Below are 19,063 nucleotides of genomic sequence, written 5' to 3' on the forward strand. Positions count from 1 at the left end.
ATATGGTGGGGCAAGGGCAATACTGGAAACTGGTTAAGCACTTGTACACAATATTACAACATGAACATTGTGTTTTGTAGCATTTATTTAAGAAACTGGTAGCATATTGCTTGCTTCAAGCCATCACATCACAATGGACAAATTTTGTCCAGGTTTTATGTGTCCACATAAGTTTATGTTTATCTGTGCCATCTCAAAAATGGTGCCAAGAAGTATAGCTCTATTTCTGCTTACTGTTCTATCTGACCTGTCCCAATATACAACACATTAAATCATGCTTTTATACTAGAGCAGCAAGCTCCTGTGGCTAAACTAAATTGTCATCTGGAGATTTCACATGAAATGTTATTGCTAATATTAGAAGGATTTGAGCAGAGACGACATAATATATTTTATGTGAAGGGTTGCATGGAGCTGTTTATCTGTAAAGCTGATGTTGTTCCCAGGGACGGAGCAGTTGCATAAACATCCTCTTTCCTTCTTCCTGAGTGTGACTTCCACAGAACCACACAAACTGGTTGCCTCATGTTAAATTGCACCAGGATCACTGGTATACTGGTTTATTTAAAGTATAACTTGTAGAGCTTAATAAAGAATACATTGGTGCTAATAAGCTAGCATTGACCAAATACGGTAATAATAACTAGACCCATAATATACCTTATTCTTTTTGCACAATATTTAGTTAGGGGATACTGAAACACAGTCTCTCACACATGCAAAAACAGCCAAAACAGATTTTTAGCACAAATGCCCCTAATCCAACCCAGACCAGACATTAAATAAGACGCCAACATGTACAAAAGCCAAACCAAATATCTTTTTTATTTTTACACCCAATCCAGTTGCATTCAATTGGAACGTATCTCTCTCTCATCGCTGTTGCCACCCCTACCCTGAATGAGGAGGGCAGAGGCTATCACACAGACCGCAGTATCATGTGTGGAGAGCCACACACTGCCATCCTTAATCAGCTGCCCCTGTGCAGACCCCTAACCGATTAGCAGAGGTCATAACTGCCCAGTTCGCCGCTCAGGTGGTGCAGCGGTAAAAAGAGACGTGCTGCAACCAGGGCTGGATTCTGAGAACGTGGTATCGAATCCAGCCTTGCTTTACCGGTTCGAAGCTGAGTGGCTATATGAGCAACGATTGGCCGGTTGCTCATATGGGGGGTGGGACAAAGAACCGGATGTGGGTCTCTCTCTGTCAGAATGCGATTGCGTTCTCTGCCGGCTGATTGGAGGCGCTTACACAGAGATGGGAGGGGGTGCCCTTGGGGTGTGTCTCTCCGCATGCAGCGCTGGGTGGCGCCAAAACTCGTCAATGTGTGGGTGGCAAAGATGCATCTGGCTGCTGCTCGTGTTTCGGAGGGGATATGGGTTAGCTTCAATCACCTCCGTCAGGGCAGGGTTCGGCATAGACAGAGAGGAAGCACGATGCTAATTGGACAATTGGATGCGCTAAAAGGGGAGAAAAAGGGGTAAAAAATAAAAAATAAAAAAATAATAATAATAACTGCCCAGTTCCAATCATGTGTCTGTGTAGGCGCTCGGCTGGCTAATAGCAGAGCTGAGATTTGAACTTGAGAGCTTCAGCACATGTGGGCTAGTGTGTTTTACCACTGCGCCACACAAGTGCCCACCCAAACGTACTATTTGTAATAGCATTGCTTATGAATTGAAGGACTGTCATTTGTGTCTTCGCCGCCAATCAAAGCAATGCTAGTCTGGCATCTGTTGACTAATATGCATAGAGAATAGCATACGCAGAAAGGCACATCATGTCAGGGTAGAGCAAGACCCAGCCAATGGACTACAACTAAATTGGAAGAAAAGCATGACGACCTTTCTTACTCAACCATCTTGCTACTGTTATAATTATAGCCACATAGGCTTGTAATACAGTACCACAGTTGGCGCATCAAGAAATGCAATCTGAATGTAATCTGAAACACCTTATTCAGGTGTGTTGAGCATAAGCAGAAAAGCCCATCATGTCAGGGTATAACAAGACCCAGCCAATGGGCTACAACTAAATTGGAAGCAAAGCGTGATGACTAACCTTTCTTACTTATGGCATCTGGGACTAAGGAACTTCACCAACCCCATCTCATTTGTCATGGCTTTTGTACTTTGGCTTGTGCAGCGCTGCCAGTCTGCCATCATATCTGTGTTTGCTGTATATGGTACTTTTTCTTCCTTCATATATCTCTATCACTCTGATTGTTGACAGAAAAGCTTTCCTCTTGAGGGAAGCAGACAGGAGAAAAAGTGAATGTTTATCTGACACTATTTACTGAGAAAGATAATCACTTGTGAGTGCCTTTTGACTGTGTTTGCATATGAATGACATCCTTTATCAACAGATCTGATGTCCAGCATCTTATCATAACAACCATGACAGTTTCTTTATCAAGGGTGCTGACACATCAATCCAGTTGACGTCATTGAGTGTCTCTGGGTGACCACAGTTCAGGACTAAAATATGTCAAGTCAAATCAAGTCAAATTTATTTATATAGCACTTTTTACAATGGACATTGTCTCAAAGCAACTTTACAGAATCCAGGACCAACAGACTAAAAACCCTACTGAGCAATCCAAGGGCAACAGTGACAAGGAAAAACTCCCTTAAAACTACAGGAAGAAACCTTGAGAGGAACCAGACTCAGCAGGGACCCATCCTCCTTGGGTGGCCTGGAGGATACTTTAAATAAATAGGATTAACACAAATCATACACATACAAAATTAAATTGAACTGAAAGTTATAACTAGCAAAAAATAAATAATAATTGGAGTTGTTCAATTATTTCATTGTTCAGTCCAGTCTGTGATAAAGTCATTTAAAGGACATTTTTGGTGCAAACACGTCAGGTACCCATCCCATCTAGTAGGAGCAGCATTGTTGGCACTACAGTCTCAACTTGCAGTCTTTAATCTCAAGAGGGTAAACAGGTTTCCGTCAGAACCACCTCGGGGTAAATATGTGACTGGTATTGGATCAGATTGGATATTTACTGATTTAGTAGCCTGTTGCTATAACTATTCTATCAGTACACCTATATCAACATCCTTAGGCCTCAACTGGCCCTTGTAAGCAACTTAGAGGATTAATTTGGTGGTGTTGAAAGTTTTGCAGTGTCATTAATCTTTAGCATGGGCCTCTTATATCACTTAGTGATTATCATAATTATTACTATAGTTGGAAATTACTCTGTCCACATATTAATATGGCTTGTTTGACAGCTCCCATTAAAAACCATTGAACCATGGTCCCACTGTCCCACTTTAAGCTGAGCAAAAATTTGTCTAGATTTGTAATATTTGTCTAGATTTTCAGACAATCCATGTAATCCATACATGGACACTAAAATAAATGGCGATTGAAGTTCTATTTTTGTCCATGTGATCAAAAAGGGTTTTTTTTAGCCCCTAGTAATTTGATGCTCTCTTGACTATGGACCTTCTCATCCATGATCCAGCTTGTACCTCATTGCAGATCTTTTCCATGGTTGCCAGTCAAACTTCCTCCTTGGTCTCCTTTGGGGATGGTTTCCCACGCCCGGTCTCCGCTCACTGTCTGTGATTTGCTCCTGTTTATTACCATCACCTGTTTCCCATCATGTTTCCTTTGTGCTTTATTTGTTCCTGGTCGAGTATTACAGTATGTCTAGCATACAGAGTGCTCCATGTAATTTTGATATATGTATCTGTGTTCTGTTCTTGTTGTGTTTTCCTGTTTCGAGTCTTTCAATCCTGGTTGTACTTCCTAGTTCCTGTCATTTATTCGTCTTCCTGTTCTTAGCGCTACATCCTGCTTTAACTCCAGGTTTTGACTTCTGCTTGTTATTTTGATTATTTTGTCTCAAATAAAATGTTTTCCGGTGTTAAGCACGTTTCCTACCTCCCGAATTAACCCAGCATTACACTCTATTTATATAAGCTCACAGAAGTCACCGGCTGTCAGTCATATTCACCAACAAGGAATTAGCAGATGTTTTTACAGCACCAGTAACTAATCTTACTTGCTGTATGTATTTTTGACCCATCCAGTGTATGTCCCAATTATTTACACTTAAATAATAGTTCTCCAGTACCGCTTTGATATACGCTTTCCTTTTGTATATGTAAACTTGTAAATATGGACTTTCTAAAGGTTAGCCAGATCATTTAAGTTCACACTGATGTGGACATAATACTGTACTTAGGCTAGCTTTTTTTAGCTTGTCCACATCTTGGACTATTAAAGATTAGCCACAGCATTTAAGTTTACACTGATATGGACATGATATTACTGTATAGCTCTTTTACAATGGACATTGTCTCCAAGCAACTTTACAGACACCATTTAATCTTCAAACAAAATTGATTATAAGGTAAGAAGTATCTAAGTAAAAGTAATATACAATTTATATGTGATGATTTTATTTATGGCCCTCTCAGCTCTATTACTGCTAGGCTGGGCGCCTAGACGGACAATAGTTGGCTTATCTGTCGAGGCAGATGTTGGAGGGGATTCCTCATAACTGATCCATTTACGACCTCAGCTGTCTGATCAGTGGCGCCTGCACAGAGACTAGGGGTGATGGAGATCAGTGCGCGACTCTTCGTTAATGGCAAATATAGTATTGTATGTTTTTCAAGAGGTGTAGTCAACCTCATTGAGATGTAGCAGGACTGCATCTCTTCAGAAAAATACTGGCCCAAATATTCTAGCATGGTGTATCAAAGCTATGATACAGTCGACCCTGCGTTTTCCTGTAAAGGTCAGCTTTGAAGTGACTTTCAATAAGGAATGCCATCAAAGCACATTGCATTTAACTGCAGTCCAGTGCACAGGCATACATGTCTATTCACTGTGGTAGCTGAGGTGAGTGGGTGCTATGTACCTTTTTTCTCCTGGCCTTCACAGACATAGAAAAGTGAGAATGCCCCTTCAATGACTTTTCCGACCTTTTTATCCTTAGGACTTTGTAACAGTGATGTTTAGTTTTGCACCACCTATTGGGTTGTGTCAGCACCTAGTAAAAAGACTGATGAGATACCCTACAACTGTGTTTACGAGTACACACATTGACACCATTGGATTCTGTGGCATGTTAGACTTTGAGCCAAGCAGGTGTTCAGTTCCTCTGGATGCTAGAGACAATAATATTGTCCGAATTCAGTGCTATGTCGGGATTGTTCCACTCATGAAGAGTGTTTACTTCCAGCCAAGAATGAGGCAGTGGCCTGATGCTCATTGTTGCCACGACAACTCATTGCTCTTCCCTGGACCCTCGGGAGACCCCATGCTGCCAAAGCTCTTGAATAGATTTCTGCTACTTCAGGTCTCCACGAACAGCAGTCCCGTTCCTGAACGGAATGTACTGCTGATGTATTATGGGTGGGTTTTGTGACATGTCATTTATCTGTACTGGTGCTGATGTAATCTGTTAGAGTATATATACACTGGCCACCCTCTTGTTTCTACACTCACTGCCCATTTTATCAGCTTCACTATATAGAAGCACTTTGTAGTTCTACAATTACTGACTGTAGTCCATCTGTTTCTCTGCATGCTTTGTTAGTCCCCTTTCATGCTGTTCTTCAATGGTCAGGACTCTCCCAGGACCACTACAGACCAGGTATTATTTGGGTGGTGGATCATTCTCAGCACTGCAGTGACACTGACATGGTGGTGGTGTGTTAGTGTGTGTTGTGCTGGTATGAGTGGATAAGACACAGCAGTGCTGATGGAGTTTTTAAACACCTCACTGTCACTGCTGGACTGAGAATAGTCCACCAACCAAAAATATCCAGCCAACAGCGCTCCATGGGCAGCGTCCTGTGACCACTGATGAAGGTCTAGAATATGAGCAACTCAAACAGCAGCAATATATTAGCGATTGTCTCTGACTTTACATCTACAAGGTGGACCAACTAGGTAGGAGTTTCTAATAGAGTGGACAGTGAGTGGACACGGTATTTAAAAACTCCTGCAACGCTGCTGTGTCTGATCCACTCATACCAGCACAACACACACTAACACACCACCACCATGTCAGTGTCACTGCAGTGCTGAGAATGATCCACCACCTAAATAATACCTGCTCTGTAGTGGTCCTGTGAGGGTCCTATATATACACGTATATAGGTAGATAAGGATAGCTACAACAGGAGGGTATAACCGAAAACTCCCAGCACCGTGTTTGCCTGTGTGCACATTATTGAGAGGGTCTAGTATAGATGCTGAATAAGTAAATGAGCAGAAGAAGCCTATGTGAGTGAGTCAGATGCTCTTGAGGGTCTGGCTGTTAATGCATCAGCAGAAATCTGGCAGCCTTGTGAAAAATGGGGGTTGGTAGGCGGGGAGAAATTTAGCACATTGTGAGAGCCTATCAGAGATGATAGGTCAGCTGTCTTTGCTGTTACCATGGAGTTGAGTCAGCTGGGTCACGGAGCATGTGGACTCGGAGTTTATTGGTTTGTGTCTGTGTGTGTGTGTGTGTGTGTGTGTGTGTGTGCCTTCACGCTGCGCTCTCTTAAAGGCCAGTTTGAGATTTAAAGTCAAATTAGGATTAAATCTAAATACTCTAAACTGTGATATTTGCAGCCTGGCTGGACCCCCCTGACAGCATGTAAAGGCCACTTGTGGTTGTTCTTCTGTCATCATTTGTCAGCAAAGAGTGAATGAAACTAGATCAATATAAAAACCTCAAGCATTTGTCAACCCGGAGATTTCGCCAGTCTAAGTCTAGGGTTGTGGCAGGTCCGGTTCCATTGGGAAACACTGGGCGCAAGGAAGAAACACCCTGGACAGGGAGCCACCCTATCTCAGGGATTTGGCTTTTCCCTCTGATCTAGCCACTATTTGATTATAATTGCTTTGCTGCTTGCACCACCCATGATTGAGAAGAGCCACAGACTATTAAGTGCCCGCCAGTTTCACCCAACAGAGACGCAATACAGCTGTTTGTGGATGCAAATCAAATCAGCTACTCTTGAAAATAATAATTGTGTTTTATGTCACCGGGTTTTTTGATCAGCAAAATCCATCATTTTTTTTATTTTTTTTATTTATTTATTTATTTATTTTTTTACCCCTTTTTTCTCCCCTTTTAGCGCATCCAATTGTTCAATTAGCATCGTGCTTCCTCTCTGTCTATGCCGAACCCTGTCCTGACGGAGGTAATTGAAGCTAACCCATATCCCCTCCGAAACACGAGCAGCAGCCAGATGCATCTTTGCCACCCACACATTGACGAGTTTGGCGCCACCTAGCGTTGCATGCGGAGAGACACACCCTAAGGGCACCCTCTCCCATCTCTGTGTAAGCGCCTCCAATCAGCCGGCAGAGAACGCAATCGCATTCTGACAGAGAGAGACCCACATCCGGTTCTTTGTCCCACCCCCCACATGAGCAACCGGCCAATATATAGCCACTATATATAGCCACAATATATAGTTGCTCATATAGCCACTCAGCTTCGAACCGGTAAAGCAAGGCTGTATTCGATACCACGCTCTCAGAATCCAGCCCTGGTTGCAGCGCGTTTCTTTTTACCGCTGCGCCACCTGAGCGGCCAAAATCCATCATTTAAGTGTGAATTCTTTTTTAGTGTGTGATCATCAAAAACAATTCATTTCGAACTTTGTGTGGTGCTCGGTTGGTGCAGCAGTAAACCATTGGGATCCAGGGTACAGACATACCTGGCTATATCTGGGGAGTAAAGTGGGGGTTTGGCTTTGTTCTGACGCGTGTTCCTACATCGCGCCCCGTGATTCCGGAGAAATCCAGACCCCGCATGACCGTGACCAGGATAAAGCGGAGGTAAAACATGAAATTAAATGAAATGAATTGAGCGCTTATTAAGAGCGTTTTCATCACTGCTCTTGCACTGCAGGCAAAGTGATCTAATGCTTGCACTCGGCGGCCACAGAATTAAATCACGATCTTGAGGCGCATAGTGTTTTATAGTGCGTTATGAAACATTCAGTGAAATTGACTTACCGAGGCTTAGGAAATGAATAGACTACAAATGGGCCACAGCAGTGTGTATTCATGCTTTGTTCTTGAAAAAGAAGAGTAGTTTTAAGTGTCTGTGGCTGGTCTGTTCTTTTTTTAAATATGCTACTAGCAATTCAGCACATCAATACAATGTAACAGCTATACACAATGTAAGCAGCACACAGAACAGATTATTGCTAGCTGCTTGGATGGTGCACACGTCTATGCTAGCCCATCATCGTCGAGTCTAAGCAGTTCCATTGGCCCTGTTAGATGCTCAATAGTTTCAATAGTTTCAATAGTTTTTTTATGCATTTTCTCCCCATTTTCCTCCCAATTTAGTGCACTCAATTTGTCTCAATTTGTCTTCCGCCTCTTCTGACACGTGCACGGCCCTCCTCTTCTCGGCCCTGCATTCTGCACAGGCGTCTCTTCCGCCAATCAGGGTGTGAAGATCCCACCCACATATAGTCCCACCCATAGCAGATACAGTAGCCAATTAGTATCTGCTGCAGGCACTTCCAGTTATGTCGGTTTCAAACCGAGGAGTTCAGAATCTCGGCACTGGTGCGATAGCGGAATATCCCACTGCGCCACCTGGGTGCCCTTAGAGCAGTGGTTTTTACCCAGAGGATTAGAATTACACGTGTTGGGACAGAAAAATCAATAGGCTATTGGTATATGGGAAATTTATTGCGATGTCTTATGAATGTTTTAAACTGCCTATAGCTGTTAGGTCTTTGGAAATGGACACATATTTGATTTGCCCAACCACAAAAGTGCAAAGGTCACTGGATGGCAACTACCAAAGATTCAGATTCAGTTGTTGATGCATATCCCACTGAGAATACAAAGATATTAACTTAGTCATGGATTCATTGCATTTCCCATGAGCAAGAACACAATATGTAAGAATTATTTAATAACACGTGTCAAGGGGGTCCCAGAATTGTTTTTCTTTGAACACAGGGGGGTCTATGAGAAAAAATGGTTGGCCAGATGGGGTATACCCTGCAGCTGATACTGCAACACTTTCTTTTACTGTCTCCCACTGTCACAGATGAAGAGAGAATCTGTAGTTGGCATTTGTTCATTTGATCATTTTCTTTTGGCTGATTGGTGTTGTAATGGTGGTGCAACAGTCTAATGCACCAGCCCACCACTGCTATGCGCTTAAGTTTGAATCTTAGCTGTGCTATCAACCTGGCTTGGTGTCTAACAGGCACAGGGAGGAAGGTTGTTGGGATTTGTCATCGATGCCTCAAATGCAACCTCTGCTGACTGGTCGAGTAGTGGATGATTCACTAAAAGCACAGCATGACTCAACAAACGCTTCGGCTCTATGTGAAAGTCCATCTCTGACGGGTAAAAAGAAGCGGTTGAAGGCTGCACGTGTGTCGAAGGAGGCATGTGCTAGCTAGAGATCTTTTCAGTCAGTAGACGGGGAAAAATGTAAAAAGAAATAATTATAATAATTTTATTTACAAACCCCATTTCAAGAAAAGTTGGGACGTTTAGTAAAAGCACTTAAAAGGAGAATCTGTGATGTGTTAATTGTCTTGAATCTTTATTTAACTTCCAGTGTTTTCACTGATCAACCTCCTTGTAGTTTGTATATATAAACATATATTAAATTTAATGCCTGAAACACACTCAAAAAAGTTGAGACAGAGGTGTGTTTTGCTTGTGTCTTATCAGCTTTCCTATTAATAACACTTTTTAATGGTCTGGGAACTGGGGACACTACTTGTTGTTGTTTTCCAAGTGGACAATAAAGTTGATCAGTCAAAACAAAGGAGATTTTTTAAGATTCAGGAGAAATAACAAACCAAAGATTCTTTTTAGTGCATTTTACAAAACGTCCCAACTTTTCTGGAAACTGGGATGTACAAGACAACTCATTGGCAACTTCACTTAGAGGAAAGCAGCTAAGACTCTTGAGTATATATGACTGAGTTTAACTTACTGATAGTGTGAGATTGTACCTCATTTTTTATGGTTGTACCTATCTTTTACTGTTTTATCATGCAGGTGGAGCTCCACTGAGTGAGCTCTCGTGGCCATCCTCTCTAGCCGTGGTGGCTGTCTCCTTCTCCGGACTCTTTACCTTTATCTTCCTCATGCTGGCCTGCCTGTGCTGCAAAAAAGGTGATATCAGCTTCAAGGTGAGTGCACCCTGCTTGCTGCGTTGTGTTGTCCATTAGACTCACAACGTTTGAATTAAAATAAGGAATTAATCTCTAGCTTTTAGCTCCAGAGCTCAAGAGGAACTTGTGGTCTCATTTATGAACACAGGTATAGGAATGAGACGTGTATAGAAAAAGATAATAACCCATAAAAATAGCCATGAAACATCATAGATCACCAAATCCACCTTAAGTATTTGTTGCCAAAAGTCTTTGTCTTTCCTTTCTCTTATCTAGTGAATTGGATCCACCACAACTAGACAGACAATGAATGAATGAGTGCCTTTGTTGTATCATAAAACCTATTACAGTCAAAGTTCTAGTAGCATCTGTCAAATAATCCCACACATTAACACTGTACATGGTTGCAATACTTAGGCTTTGCAAATTTGGTAAAATAATGTTTAGTAGTTCAATAAATAAAAGTTAAATAAAAGTCAAATAAAAGTGTGTTGTGCTGATATGAGACACAGCAGCGCTGCTGGAGTTTTTAAATACCGTGTCCATTCACTGTCCATCCTATTAGACACTCCTACCTAGTTGGTTCACCTTGTAGATGTAAAGTCAGAGAGAATTTCTCATCTATTGCTGCTGTTTGAGTCGGTCATCTTCTAGACCCTGATCAGTGGTCAGAGGACGCTGCCCACGGGGCGCTGTTGGCTGGACATTTTTTTGGTTGGTGGACTATTCTCAGTCCAGCAGTGACAGTGAGGTGTTTAAAAACTCCAGCAGCGCTGCTGTGTCTGATCCACTCATACCAGCACAACACACACTAACACATGTCAGTGTCACTGCAATGCTGAGAATGATCCACCACCTAAATAATACCTGCTCTGTAGTGGTCCTGGGAGAGTCCTGACCATTGAAGAACAGCATGAAAGAGGGCTAACAAAGCATGCAGAGAAACAGATGGACTACAGTCAGTAATTGTAGAACTACAAAGTGCTCCTATATGGTAAGTGGAGCTAATAAAATGGACAGTGAGTGTAGAAACAAGGAGGTGGTTTTAATGTTATGGCTGATCGGTGTATATTAAGAAGCATGGTTTTGGAATAGCATGTCTAACAATCATGTAGTCAGACGTCTACTGATCTGATAGTCTTTAATGCAGATCGTGTTAATGTCCGACACACGTATTAAAATATGAACAAGATAATGAAAACCCAAATTTTGAAAAATGAACATAACCAAGGCGTAAAAATGCTGTCTTTATATCTTTTTTGTGGCCAGTTCCTCTCAGGCTCACCCACACCAGGCTGTTTATGACAGACTGCGAAGGTGGCTGAGTCAGAGATATAACCATGTCACTGATAATTAGGTTGGTGTTTTGTATTCTGCCAGCACTGCAGGGATGCCACCCTGTGGAGAAATTGTGTGTGTGTGTGTGTGCATGTCCAGTCAGTTGATCATTAGCAAGTTTACTGACCGTAGAGACTGGAGTAAGGCGGAAGGTTTGTTTCTATGATGTTTGTAAAACACAGAGACAGAAAGAAAAGGAAAGGGACAAGGAGTAACGAATGAGGGGGAGAGGAACGGAATGTAAAAACTCCAGCTGAGCCACTCCATTTTCTTGCTGGAGGACTTTCCCGCCCCCTCATGTCTTCCCGGAGGCTGTATGCAGCTGGCTTTTCCTGAAGGATTGGCTCTTTTTTTGTTACTGATCACGAAAGCGTAAAGCGAGCACTTATTAAAGGCTTCATCTAGCTGAAAAGCAGACATTAGGTTGTAGTGGTCAGACATTAATCATATTGACCAACAACCAACCAGTACCAATGTTTTGTGGTTCTGATTCCACACTTGGTCATAGGGTAGGGTTCAGGATTATTTATGTTACCAGGAATGGTTTCAAAATGAAAAATAATTAAAATGGGAAAGCCAGGAATAACCGGGGCAGGCCGCCGGACCCCCTATCATAGCCGGTTATTTCTTTGTAGACGCCTGGCCGGATGATAGCACAGCTGAGCTTTGAACCTGGATCTCAGCATTGGTGGGCAAGCATAATAGACAGCTGTGGACTCTCTATCACAGCCACCTGACCTAAACCATATTATAGGTTGGAGACAGTGGTAACCTAGTGGAAGATTGCTGGTTCAAATCCTATGCAGCCACAGTTGGGCCCTTGAGCAAGGCCCTTAACCCTGTCTGCTCCAGGGGCACGGTACAAAGGCTGACCCTGCGCTCTGACCCCAGCTTCCTAACAACCTGGGATATGTGTACACATACACAGCATGGCCAAAAGTATGTGGACACATGCCTTTTTAAAACCATGGGCGTTTATAAAGGCCTTGGGTCAGCTATAACAGCCTCCACTCATTTGGAAAAGCTTTCTACAAGATGTTGAAGTGTGTATATTTGACAATTTGGGCCCATTTAGTCAAAAAATGGTGGAGTCGGGCACAAGTGTTGGACCAAAGAGTATTACAATTAATTGTAAGTCGGTCCAATTTATTGCAAAGGTGTTAAACAGGCTTAATATTAGAGTTTTGTGCAAGCAATTGTAGTTTCACCTACCAAACATGGCAAACCATGTCTTTGAGGACCTCGCTTTGTAAACTGGTGCCACACAGTTTATACACGCAGCTAAAATTACCAAACAGATGCACTTCTTGGGTGTACAGTTACTGTAGATTTTTTGTCCTGTACCCTGCACCCCAACCCATTAACCAAACAGTATCTTGCCCAAAAAGTGAAAGTTTAGCACATTTAATTGAATGAGTAAGTGAACGGGTGAGTGATTGGCACCCGTCAGTAACATACTCCCAGGGGATGTAGGTATTTCCTATGGAAGTCGTATGGTTTAAGACTATCTCTATCGTTTTGGTATTGCAGATATTACACTGGGTGAAATCAAATGTAAACCTAGGCTAGGCTAGGATTTGGGTCTTGATGGTGTCGTGTAATGTTGATACAATGTAATGTGGCTTGTTGCAGCAGAGGGCACCAGTGCTCTGCTCTGTTGTTAGCTGGGCTTACTAAGGGGGAGGTGGTTGTTGGCCAAGAACAAGCAAGAATATATTTGTATTTCAATTTTTTAATCAGTAAGAGCATGTAAAGTATTACAATAGAACAAGTTGTAAAAGTAATTAACTGCCCAATACTGCCATGGCATACAGTGTATTCTGAAAGTATCCATACCCCATTATGTTTTGCACATTTTACTATGTTGTGGAATTTTGAGGGAATATAATGACAAATAGAAACCATGTTTTAGGGTGTTTTAAAATGTATTCAAACCTGAAATCTCTTACTCTTAATCAAATCAAACAGAATGCACCCCACCACCATTTGAAGTACCACAGCAAAGAGTATAAATAATTTTATTGGTGGTCAAATGCATGGAAGCATCCTGTTTGTTTTACTATCTCTGAGATTTGTCTAAGACACAGTAGTCTATGTGCTGCAATTTGATTTGATTGGACATAGTTTGGAAAGGCACACTTGTGGGTCTGTAAGTGCCCACAATTTATACTGTATTGTCTCTGTGATCAAATTGATGTAAGGCATAGATTAGGGCAAGGTGATAAAACAGTACCCAAGACTTCAAGTATTCTCTGGGTATTCACAGTAGCATCAGTAATTATGGAATAGAAGAAGCTTAGCACAACCTTGAACCTTTTTAGAGTTGACCAGCTGCCCTTCTAAAGTGGGCATTCGGGCAAAAAGGGCTTTAGTCAAGGAGGTAAGTAAGAGCCTGTCGGACACTCTAAAAAAACTAGTCAGTAGAGTCTGTAGCTGTCATAAATGAAGCATTTAAGGCAGAGTGGTTTAGGAAATGCATATGGTAGTCTGAATACTTTTGTGAATATGAGGTTTCAGCTTTTGCTTTTTAAGGAATTTTCTGTAAACTAAAAGCATGTTTTCACTTTTTCATTATGGGGAATTAAGTGTAGATTGATGGGTAAAAAATGGGTCAATTACTTCCATTGCAATCCATAACAAAATAAATGAAGTGTAAACCTCAAGAGGTCTGAATACTTTCTGAATCAACATGCCCCTCACAAGTGTATATGTACTTTTGGCTTCCTCTATATGCATTCTGAGCTATCTAAAATATATTTAATGAAAGAAGGCAGGATGAAGTCTGAGTGGGCTGTATTTTGCCTCCGGGCTGGACTTTAGACATTTAATAAAAACTTCATGAATGTTTTATTGGCACAGAGATGGAGGAAAGAAAAGAAGGAAGAGAGACGTGGTAGGAGAAAAAAACAAGATGGAGTGAATGGGGGAGAAAAAGAAAGAGACCCAATGGGTCAGAGTTTTCCAGTCCAGCTTCCTCTTTTATCTGGTAGCCAGTTAATCCAGAACCATTGCACTGTTCACTAAGTACTACAAAGTCACAATAGAGGACTGATTTTGTACACGGAGGAGAAATATGCCAATTTGTATTTATTAATAAGACGCATTTATCAGTCTAAATGTACTCCCACAGGACCATTACTGAATGGATGAGGTTTGATTGGCGGACCATTCTTAGCACTGCAGTGATATTAACATTGTAATGACATGGTAGTGTGTGTTGTCCTGGTATAATCTGTTACAGGGGGGTATAATCTGTTGGGATATTTAAATGCATCCCCCCCCCTTTTCTCCCAATTTAGCGTAGCCACTTCATGTCCAAAGAGGGTGTATTCCCCTGACACAATCTCCCTCTGACAGGTGCGCAGTCCACCCATCCCTTCTTATTATCCCATACTTTGGTGGATTTGCAACCAGGGTCCTTACACAGCGCTGAAAACCCCACTCCCTTTTCAGTCCGGTCTTTTCCCACCCAGAAGACTAGTGGCCAGCCTAAGACCTAAGCCTAGAATAGTGGGATTCTGAACTCTGGGATTATCCCGCTGTGCCACCTGGGCGCCCAGACTTTGTTTTACTTATACTTTATTAATATTTTATCAGTGGACGCTTGCTAATCAGTATTGGCTTTATATTTTTTAGTTGGAGCACTATTTTCTTTCAGTTTTAAAAAATACCAACAACACTGCTGCACCTGTTACACTGTGTTATTGCAATAGACATTAAATACGATAAAAAGTCAATACATTGTAAATTCATGTTAAATATAAATTCATAAATGTATGAGGATTTAATAATGCTAATGATATACAGGCTTCAAACAAGAGGGATTAAAAACCACCTTTATGTTTGTGGGAGGTGGGAGGTAATAAAAGTACCTCAGTTAAACCCACGCAGACCTTGGGTGAACCTACAAAGGCAAGGAACTTCAAAGGCAAGAACTGAACCAAGGTCTTCAGGACCCGTCTTGCTGTGCCCTCCACCTCACTGACTGCACCACTGTGCTGCCTGCAGTAAGAGGTGTTTGCTTGAATCCTTATATCCTTACATCCATACTATGTACTGATGAGCCAAAACATTAAGACCACCTGATGGTGGGGGGTGGTCACATGAAGCTTAGCGTGGCTCTCTGCATGCAATGCGGCTTTGTGTGGGTGATAAGAAGAGGTTGGCCTTTGATGCCTTTTAAAAATTGATGACTAATACAACTGATGAGGAAACTGGCACATATTTTACTTTGGCATACCAGGTATTCGGATGTAAGAATGAATCACCTTGAGTGAGTACGAAGAAATGGTTACCCAAGGGGGGAATGTACCAGGCACCTGCTGATTGAAAAACAAAAAGAATCCTTCTAGCTCAGCCAGCAAGTTCAGAAATAGAAACTCTTTGTTTTTCAGACTGCAAGCTTTAGCATGGACTGAATCATAATGTGCCATCAACACCATGAACATGATGATAGAATATAATAGGATACTACTGCTACCGTAGTACTACTGCTAAGACATGACAAATGCAATGATATGTGTACACGAGTAGATTACAACATCCAACGTGTGACATTGTTTGTATATTTGTCTTATGTAGGAGTTTGAAAACAACGAGGGTGAGGAGCACCAGGCCGATCGGCCAACTCTGGCCTCCACTGGCTCACAAGATGGTCCAGACGTCTACGTCCTTCCCCTGACCGAGGTTTCCCTTCCTGTGTCCAAACAGCCATGCAGATCAAGTAAGAATACAGTCTAGATAAAAACCCAGTGTCATAAAAGTTGGGACAGTAAAAATAATGTCAAGAATGACCCTTATGTGAACTTTATCTTTCAGCTATAACAAAAGCCACTCTTTTGAGGAGGCTTCTCAGAAGACTTTGAATTATGTCTGTGGGAATTTGTGCCCATTCTGTCTCAAGTGGGTGGGGCTGAGTTCAGGGTTCTGTGCAGGTCACTGGAGTTTTGTCTTTGTGTCCAAAATCCAGAACGAAGTTTGCCAGTTTACTATCTATGCAATGATGAGCCAAAATATTGGACCACATCCTACAAATTTGTATAGCAAGGGCTATTTTGTAACAAATGTGTAAATGTTGAGCTGATAGTGGTGGTGGGTTAGGGTTAGGGTTAGTTCATGCTGTTCTTCAATAGTCAGGACCCCCACAGGACCACCACAAAATAGGTATTATTTGGGTGGTGGATCATTCTCAGCACTGCAGTGACACTGACATGGTGGTGGTGTGTTAGTGTGTGTTGTGCTGGTATGAGCGGATCAGACACAGCAGCGCTGCTGGAGTTTTTAAACACCTCACTGACACTGCTGGACTGAGAATAGTCCACCAACCTAAAATATCCAGCCAACAGCGCCCCGTGGGCAGCATCCTGTGACCACTGATGAAGATCTAGAAGATGAGTAACTCAAACAGCAGCAATAGATGAGCGATAGTCTCTGACTTTACATCTACAAGGTGGACCAACTAGGTAGGAGTGTCTAATAGAGTGGACAGTGAGTGGACACGGTATTTAAAAACTCATACCAGCACAACACACATTAACACACCACCACCATGTCAGTGTCACTGCAGTGCTGAGAATGATCCACCACCCAAATAATGCCTGCTCTGTGGTGGTCCTGACCATTGAAGAACAGGGTAAAAGCAGACTAAAAAGGTAAGTGCTTCTATGTGGAAAGTGGAGCTGATAAAATGGACAGTGAGTATAGAAACAAGGAGGTGGTTTTAATGTTATGGCTGATCAGTGTATATTCATAGTGTAGTATATAATTTGAAATGGAATGTAAGAAGCATTATGATGCTGCATGTTTCTAAGCTCCCTACTCACTGTGTGAACAATAGTGAGTCAGAGAGTCAGAGTGGCACACTGAAGCAGTATTGTTTAGTGTACATACCAGCGCCCGCATACCGTAACTGGCCTGGTAGGGAACAGGACCGTTCAGTGTTGTGCACACACAGCGAGTGTGTTCTAAACCAACAAATAGGATTTTTTTAGTTTGCAATAGGACATTATAAACTCACTGATTAACTTACTTACTAACCAAGTGCAATATAGAGATTTAGAGTAACCAGGCCACGTACAGGCATGTTTTTGGAGGTGGGAGACAACAAGAACACACAGGGGAAGTCCATAAAGAATTTAAGCCCATTCAGTCAAAAGAGCATTAGTATGGCTGGGCAGTGAAGTTGGTCAAGAAAGCCTCAGCTGACGTTCCACTTGGTTGAGTGGTTTGAAAAGCAAAATTATGGTTTTGGAGTGGCCGAGTCTAAGTCCTGATTCGAATCCCATTAAGATGCTGTGGCAAGACCTTAAACAGGCAGTTCCAGCTCATAAACCCTCCAATGTAGCTGAATGAAACATGCTGCAAAGAACTGGCCAATGGAGACTCAGACCAGGATGAAAATTAAGAAATGAATAAAATCTTTAAGGAATTGTGTTTGAATGGGAACTGTGTGTGTGTGTGTGAGTTTCTGGATTTATGACTTATATGCCCTGTCTGTGTGGAGTGGGTAGATAAAGGAATAGCAGCACAAGCACAAGCAGGAACTGGATCCTGTTTTTATCCTTCTATCCCTCATGGTTAAGCTCCAGCTAGTGATAATTGCTAAAGTAGAAATGCTAACACAACAGGAAATGAATACTTCAGAGACCAAAAAACCCAAACTCCCCTCCAGTCCCCCCCCCCCCCTCCTCTTTTAATAATGTTGTATGCTTACAGCACAGATTAAAATGAGTAATTATTTAAGTAAGTATGCAATAATAGGTACATTATATGGTCAAAAGTATGTGTTTTAGCCGGTAATGACCCAGCTTGGACTTTATAAAGCCATTAAGTTCTTGGAATGTTTATTTAAAGCTGCGTATTAAAAGTGCAGTGATTGTATGTCTGTGATTGGAAAGAGAATTCGAGAGTTCTGGTTAAGGAAGCCTCTAGTGGTCGTATAATGTAATGGCATGTTGGATAATGGACCCTAATTTATATAATTTAGTTTAGTGTATTTTACATTGTGAGTATATGAACGCTAACATTAGCTAAGGCTATGTACATTTCAGAAATGATACATTTCAACAACTTTGCTTAGGTTAGGCTTTGGAACCATTGTGACCCGCCTAAGATACAGTCGTATTCAAATACCAGATTGCATTACACTTCCTCTCTACTGATGCTGACTTCCACTCCTGACCGAGAAGAGCCGGGACTAACACACGCCCCCTCCGACACGTGTGCAGTAGCCGACTGCAGCATTTCACCAGCAAGAGACGAGTCCATACGTGGAACAGAGTCACGCACTGATCCCCATTATCCCTCGTCTCTGTGCAGGAACCATTCATCATTCACTAGAGGTCATAATTGCATCAGTTATGAGGAATCCCTTCCGGCATCCAACCCGGGACCGGTGAGCCAATTATTGTCCATTAGCAGAGCTAAGATTCGAACTTGTGAGTTTGAGATTTCAGCTCTGGTGTGCTAGCATGTTTACCGCCACCTGAGCTCCAGATGAGTACGATTGATTTTCTGCAGCTGTCTGTATAAATTAACTGGGTCGTAAGTTCACTTTGTGTAATTTGAGGTTTTGTTTAATGACCTGAAAC

At 42.0% G+C, this 19,063-nt stretch overlaps 1 protein-coding gene across 1 annotated transcript in view; it reads left to right on the top strand.

The window, feature by feature from the left end:
• aatka (apoptosis-associated tyrosine kinase a) overlaps positions 1-19,063 on the top strand; it is a 43,235-nt gene that overhangs the window by 9,919 nt on the left and 14,253 nt on the right. The window contains exons 2-3 of the mRNA XM_063018533.1: positions 10,021-10,154; positions 16,056-16,197. Coding sequence (XP_062874603.1) covers positions 10,021-10,154; positions 16,056-16,197 — 276 coding nt within the window. The remainder of the gene's footprint in view (positions 1-10,020; positions 10,155-16,055; positions 16,198-19,063) is intronic.

Source organism: Trichomycterus rosablanca, chromosome 22 (assembly GCF_030014385.1).
Source record: "Trichomycterus rosablanca isolate fTriRos1 chromosome 22, fTriRos1.hap1, whole genome shotgun sequence".
Classification (NCBI taxonomy): domain Eukaryota; kingdom Metazoa; phylum Chordata; class Actinopteri; order Siluriformes; family Trichomycteridae; genus Trichomycterus; species Trichomycterus rosablanca.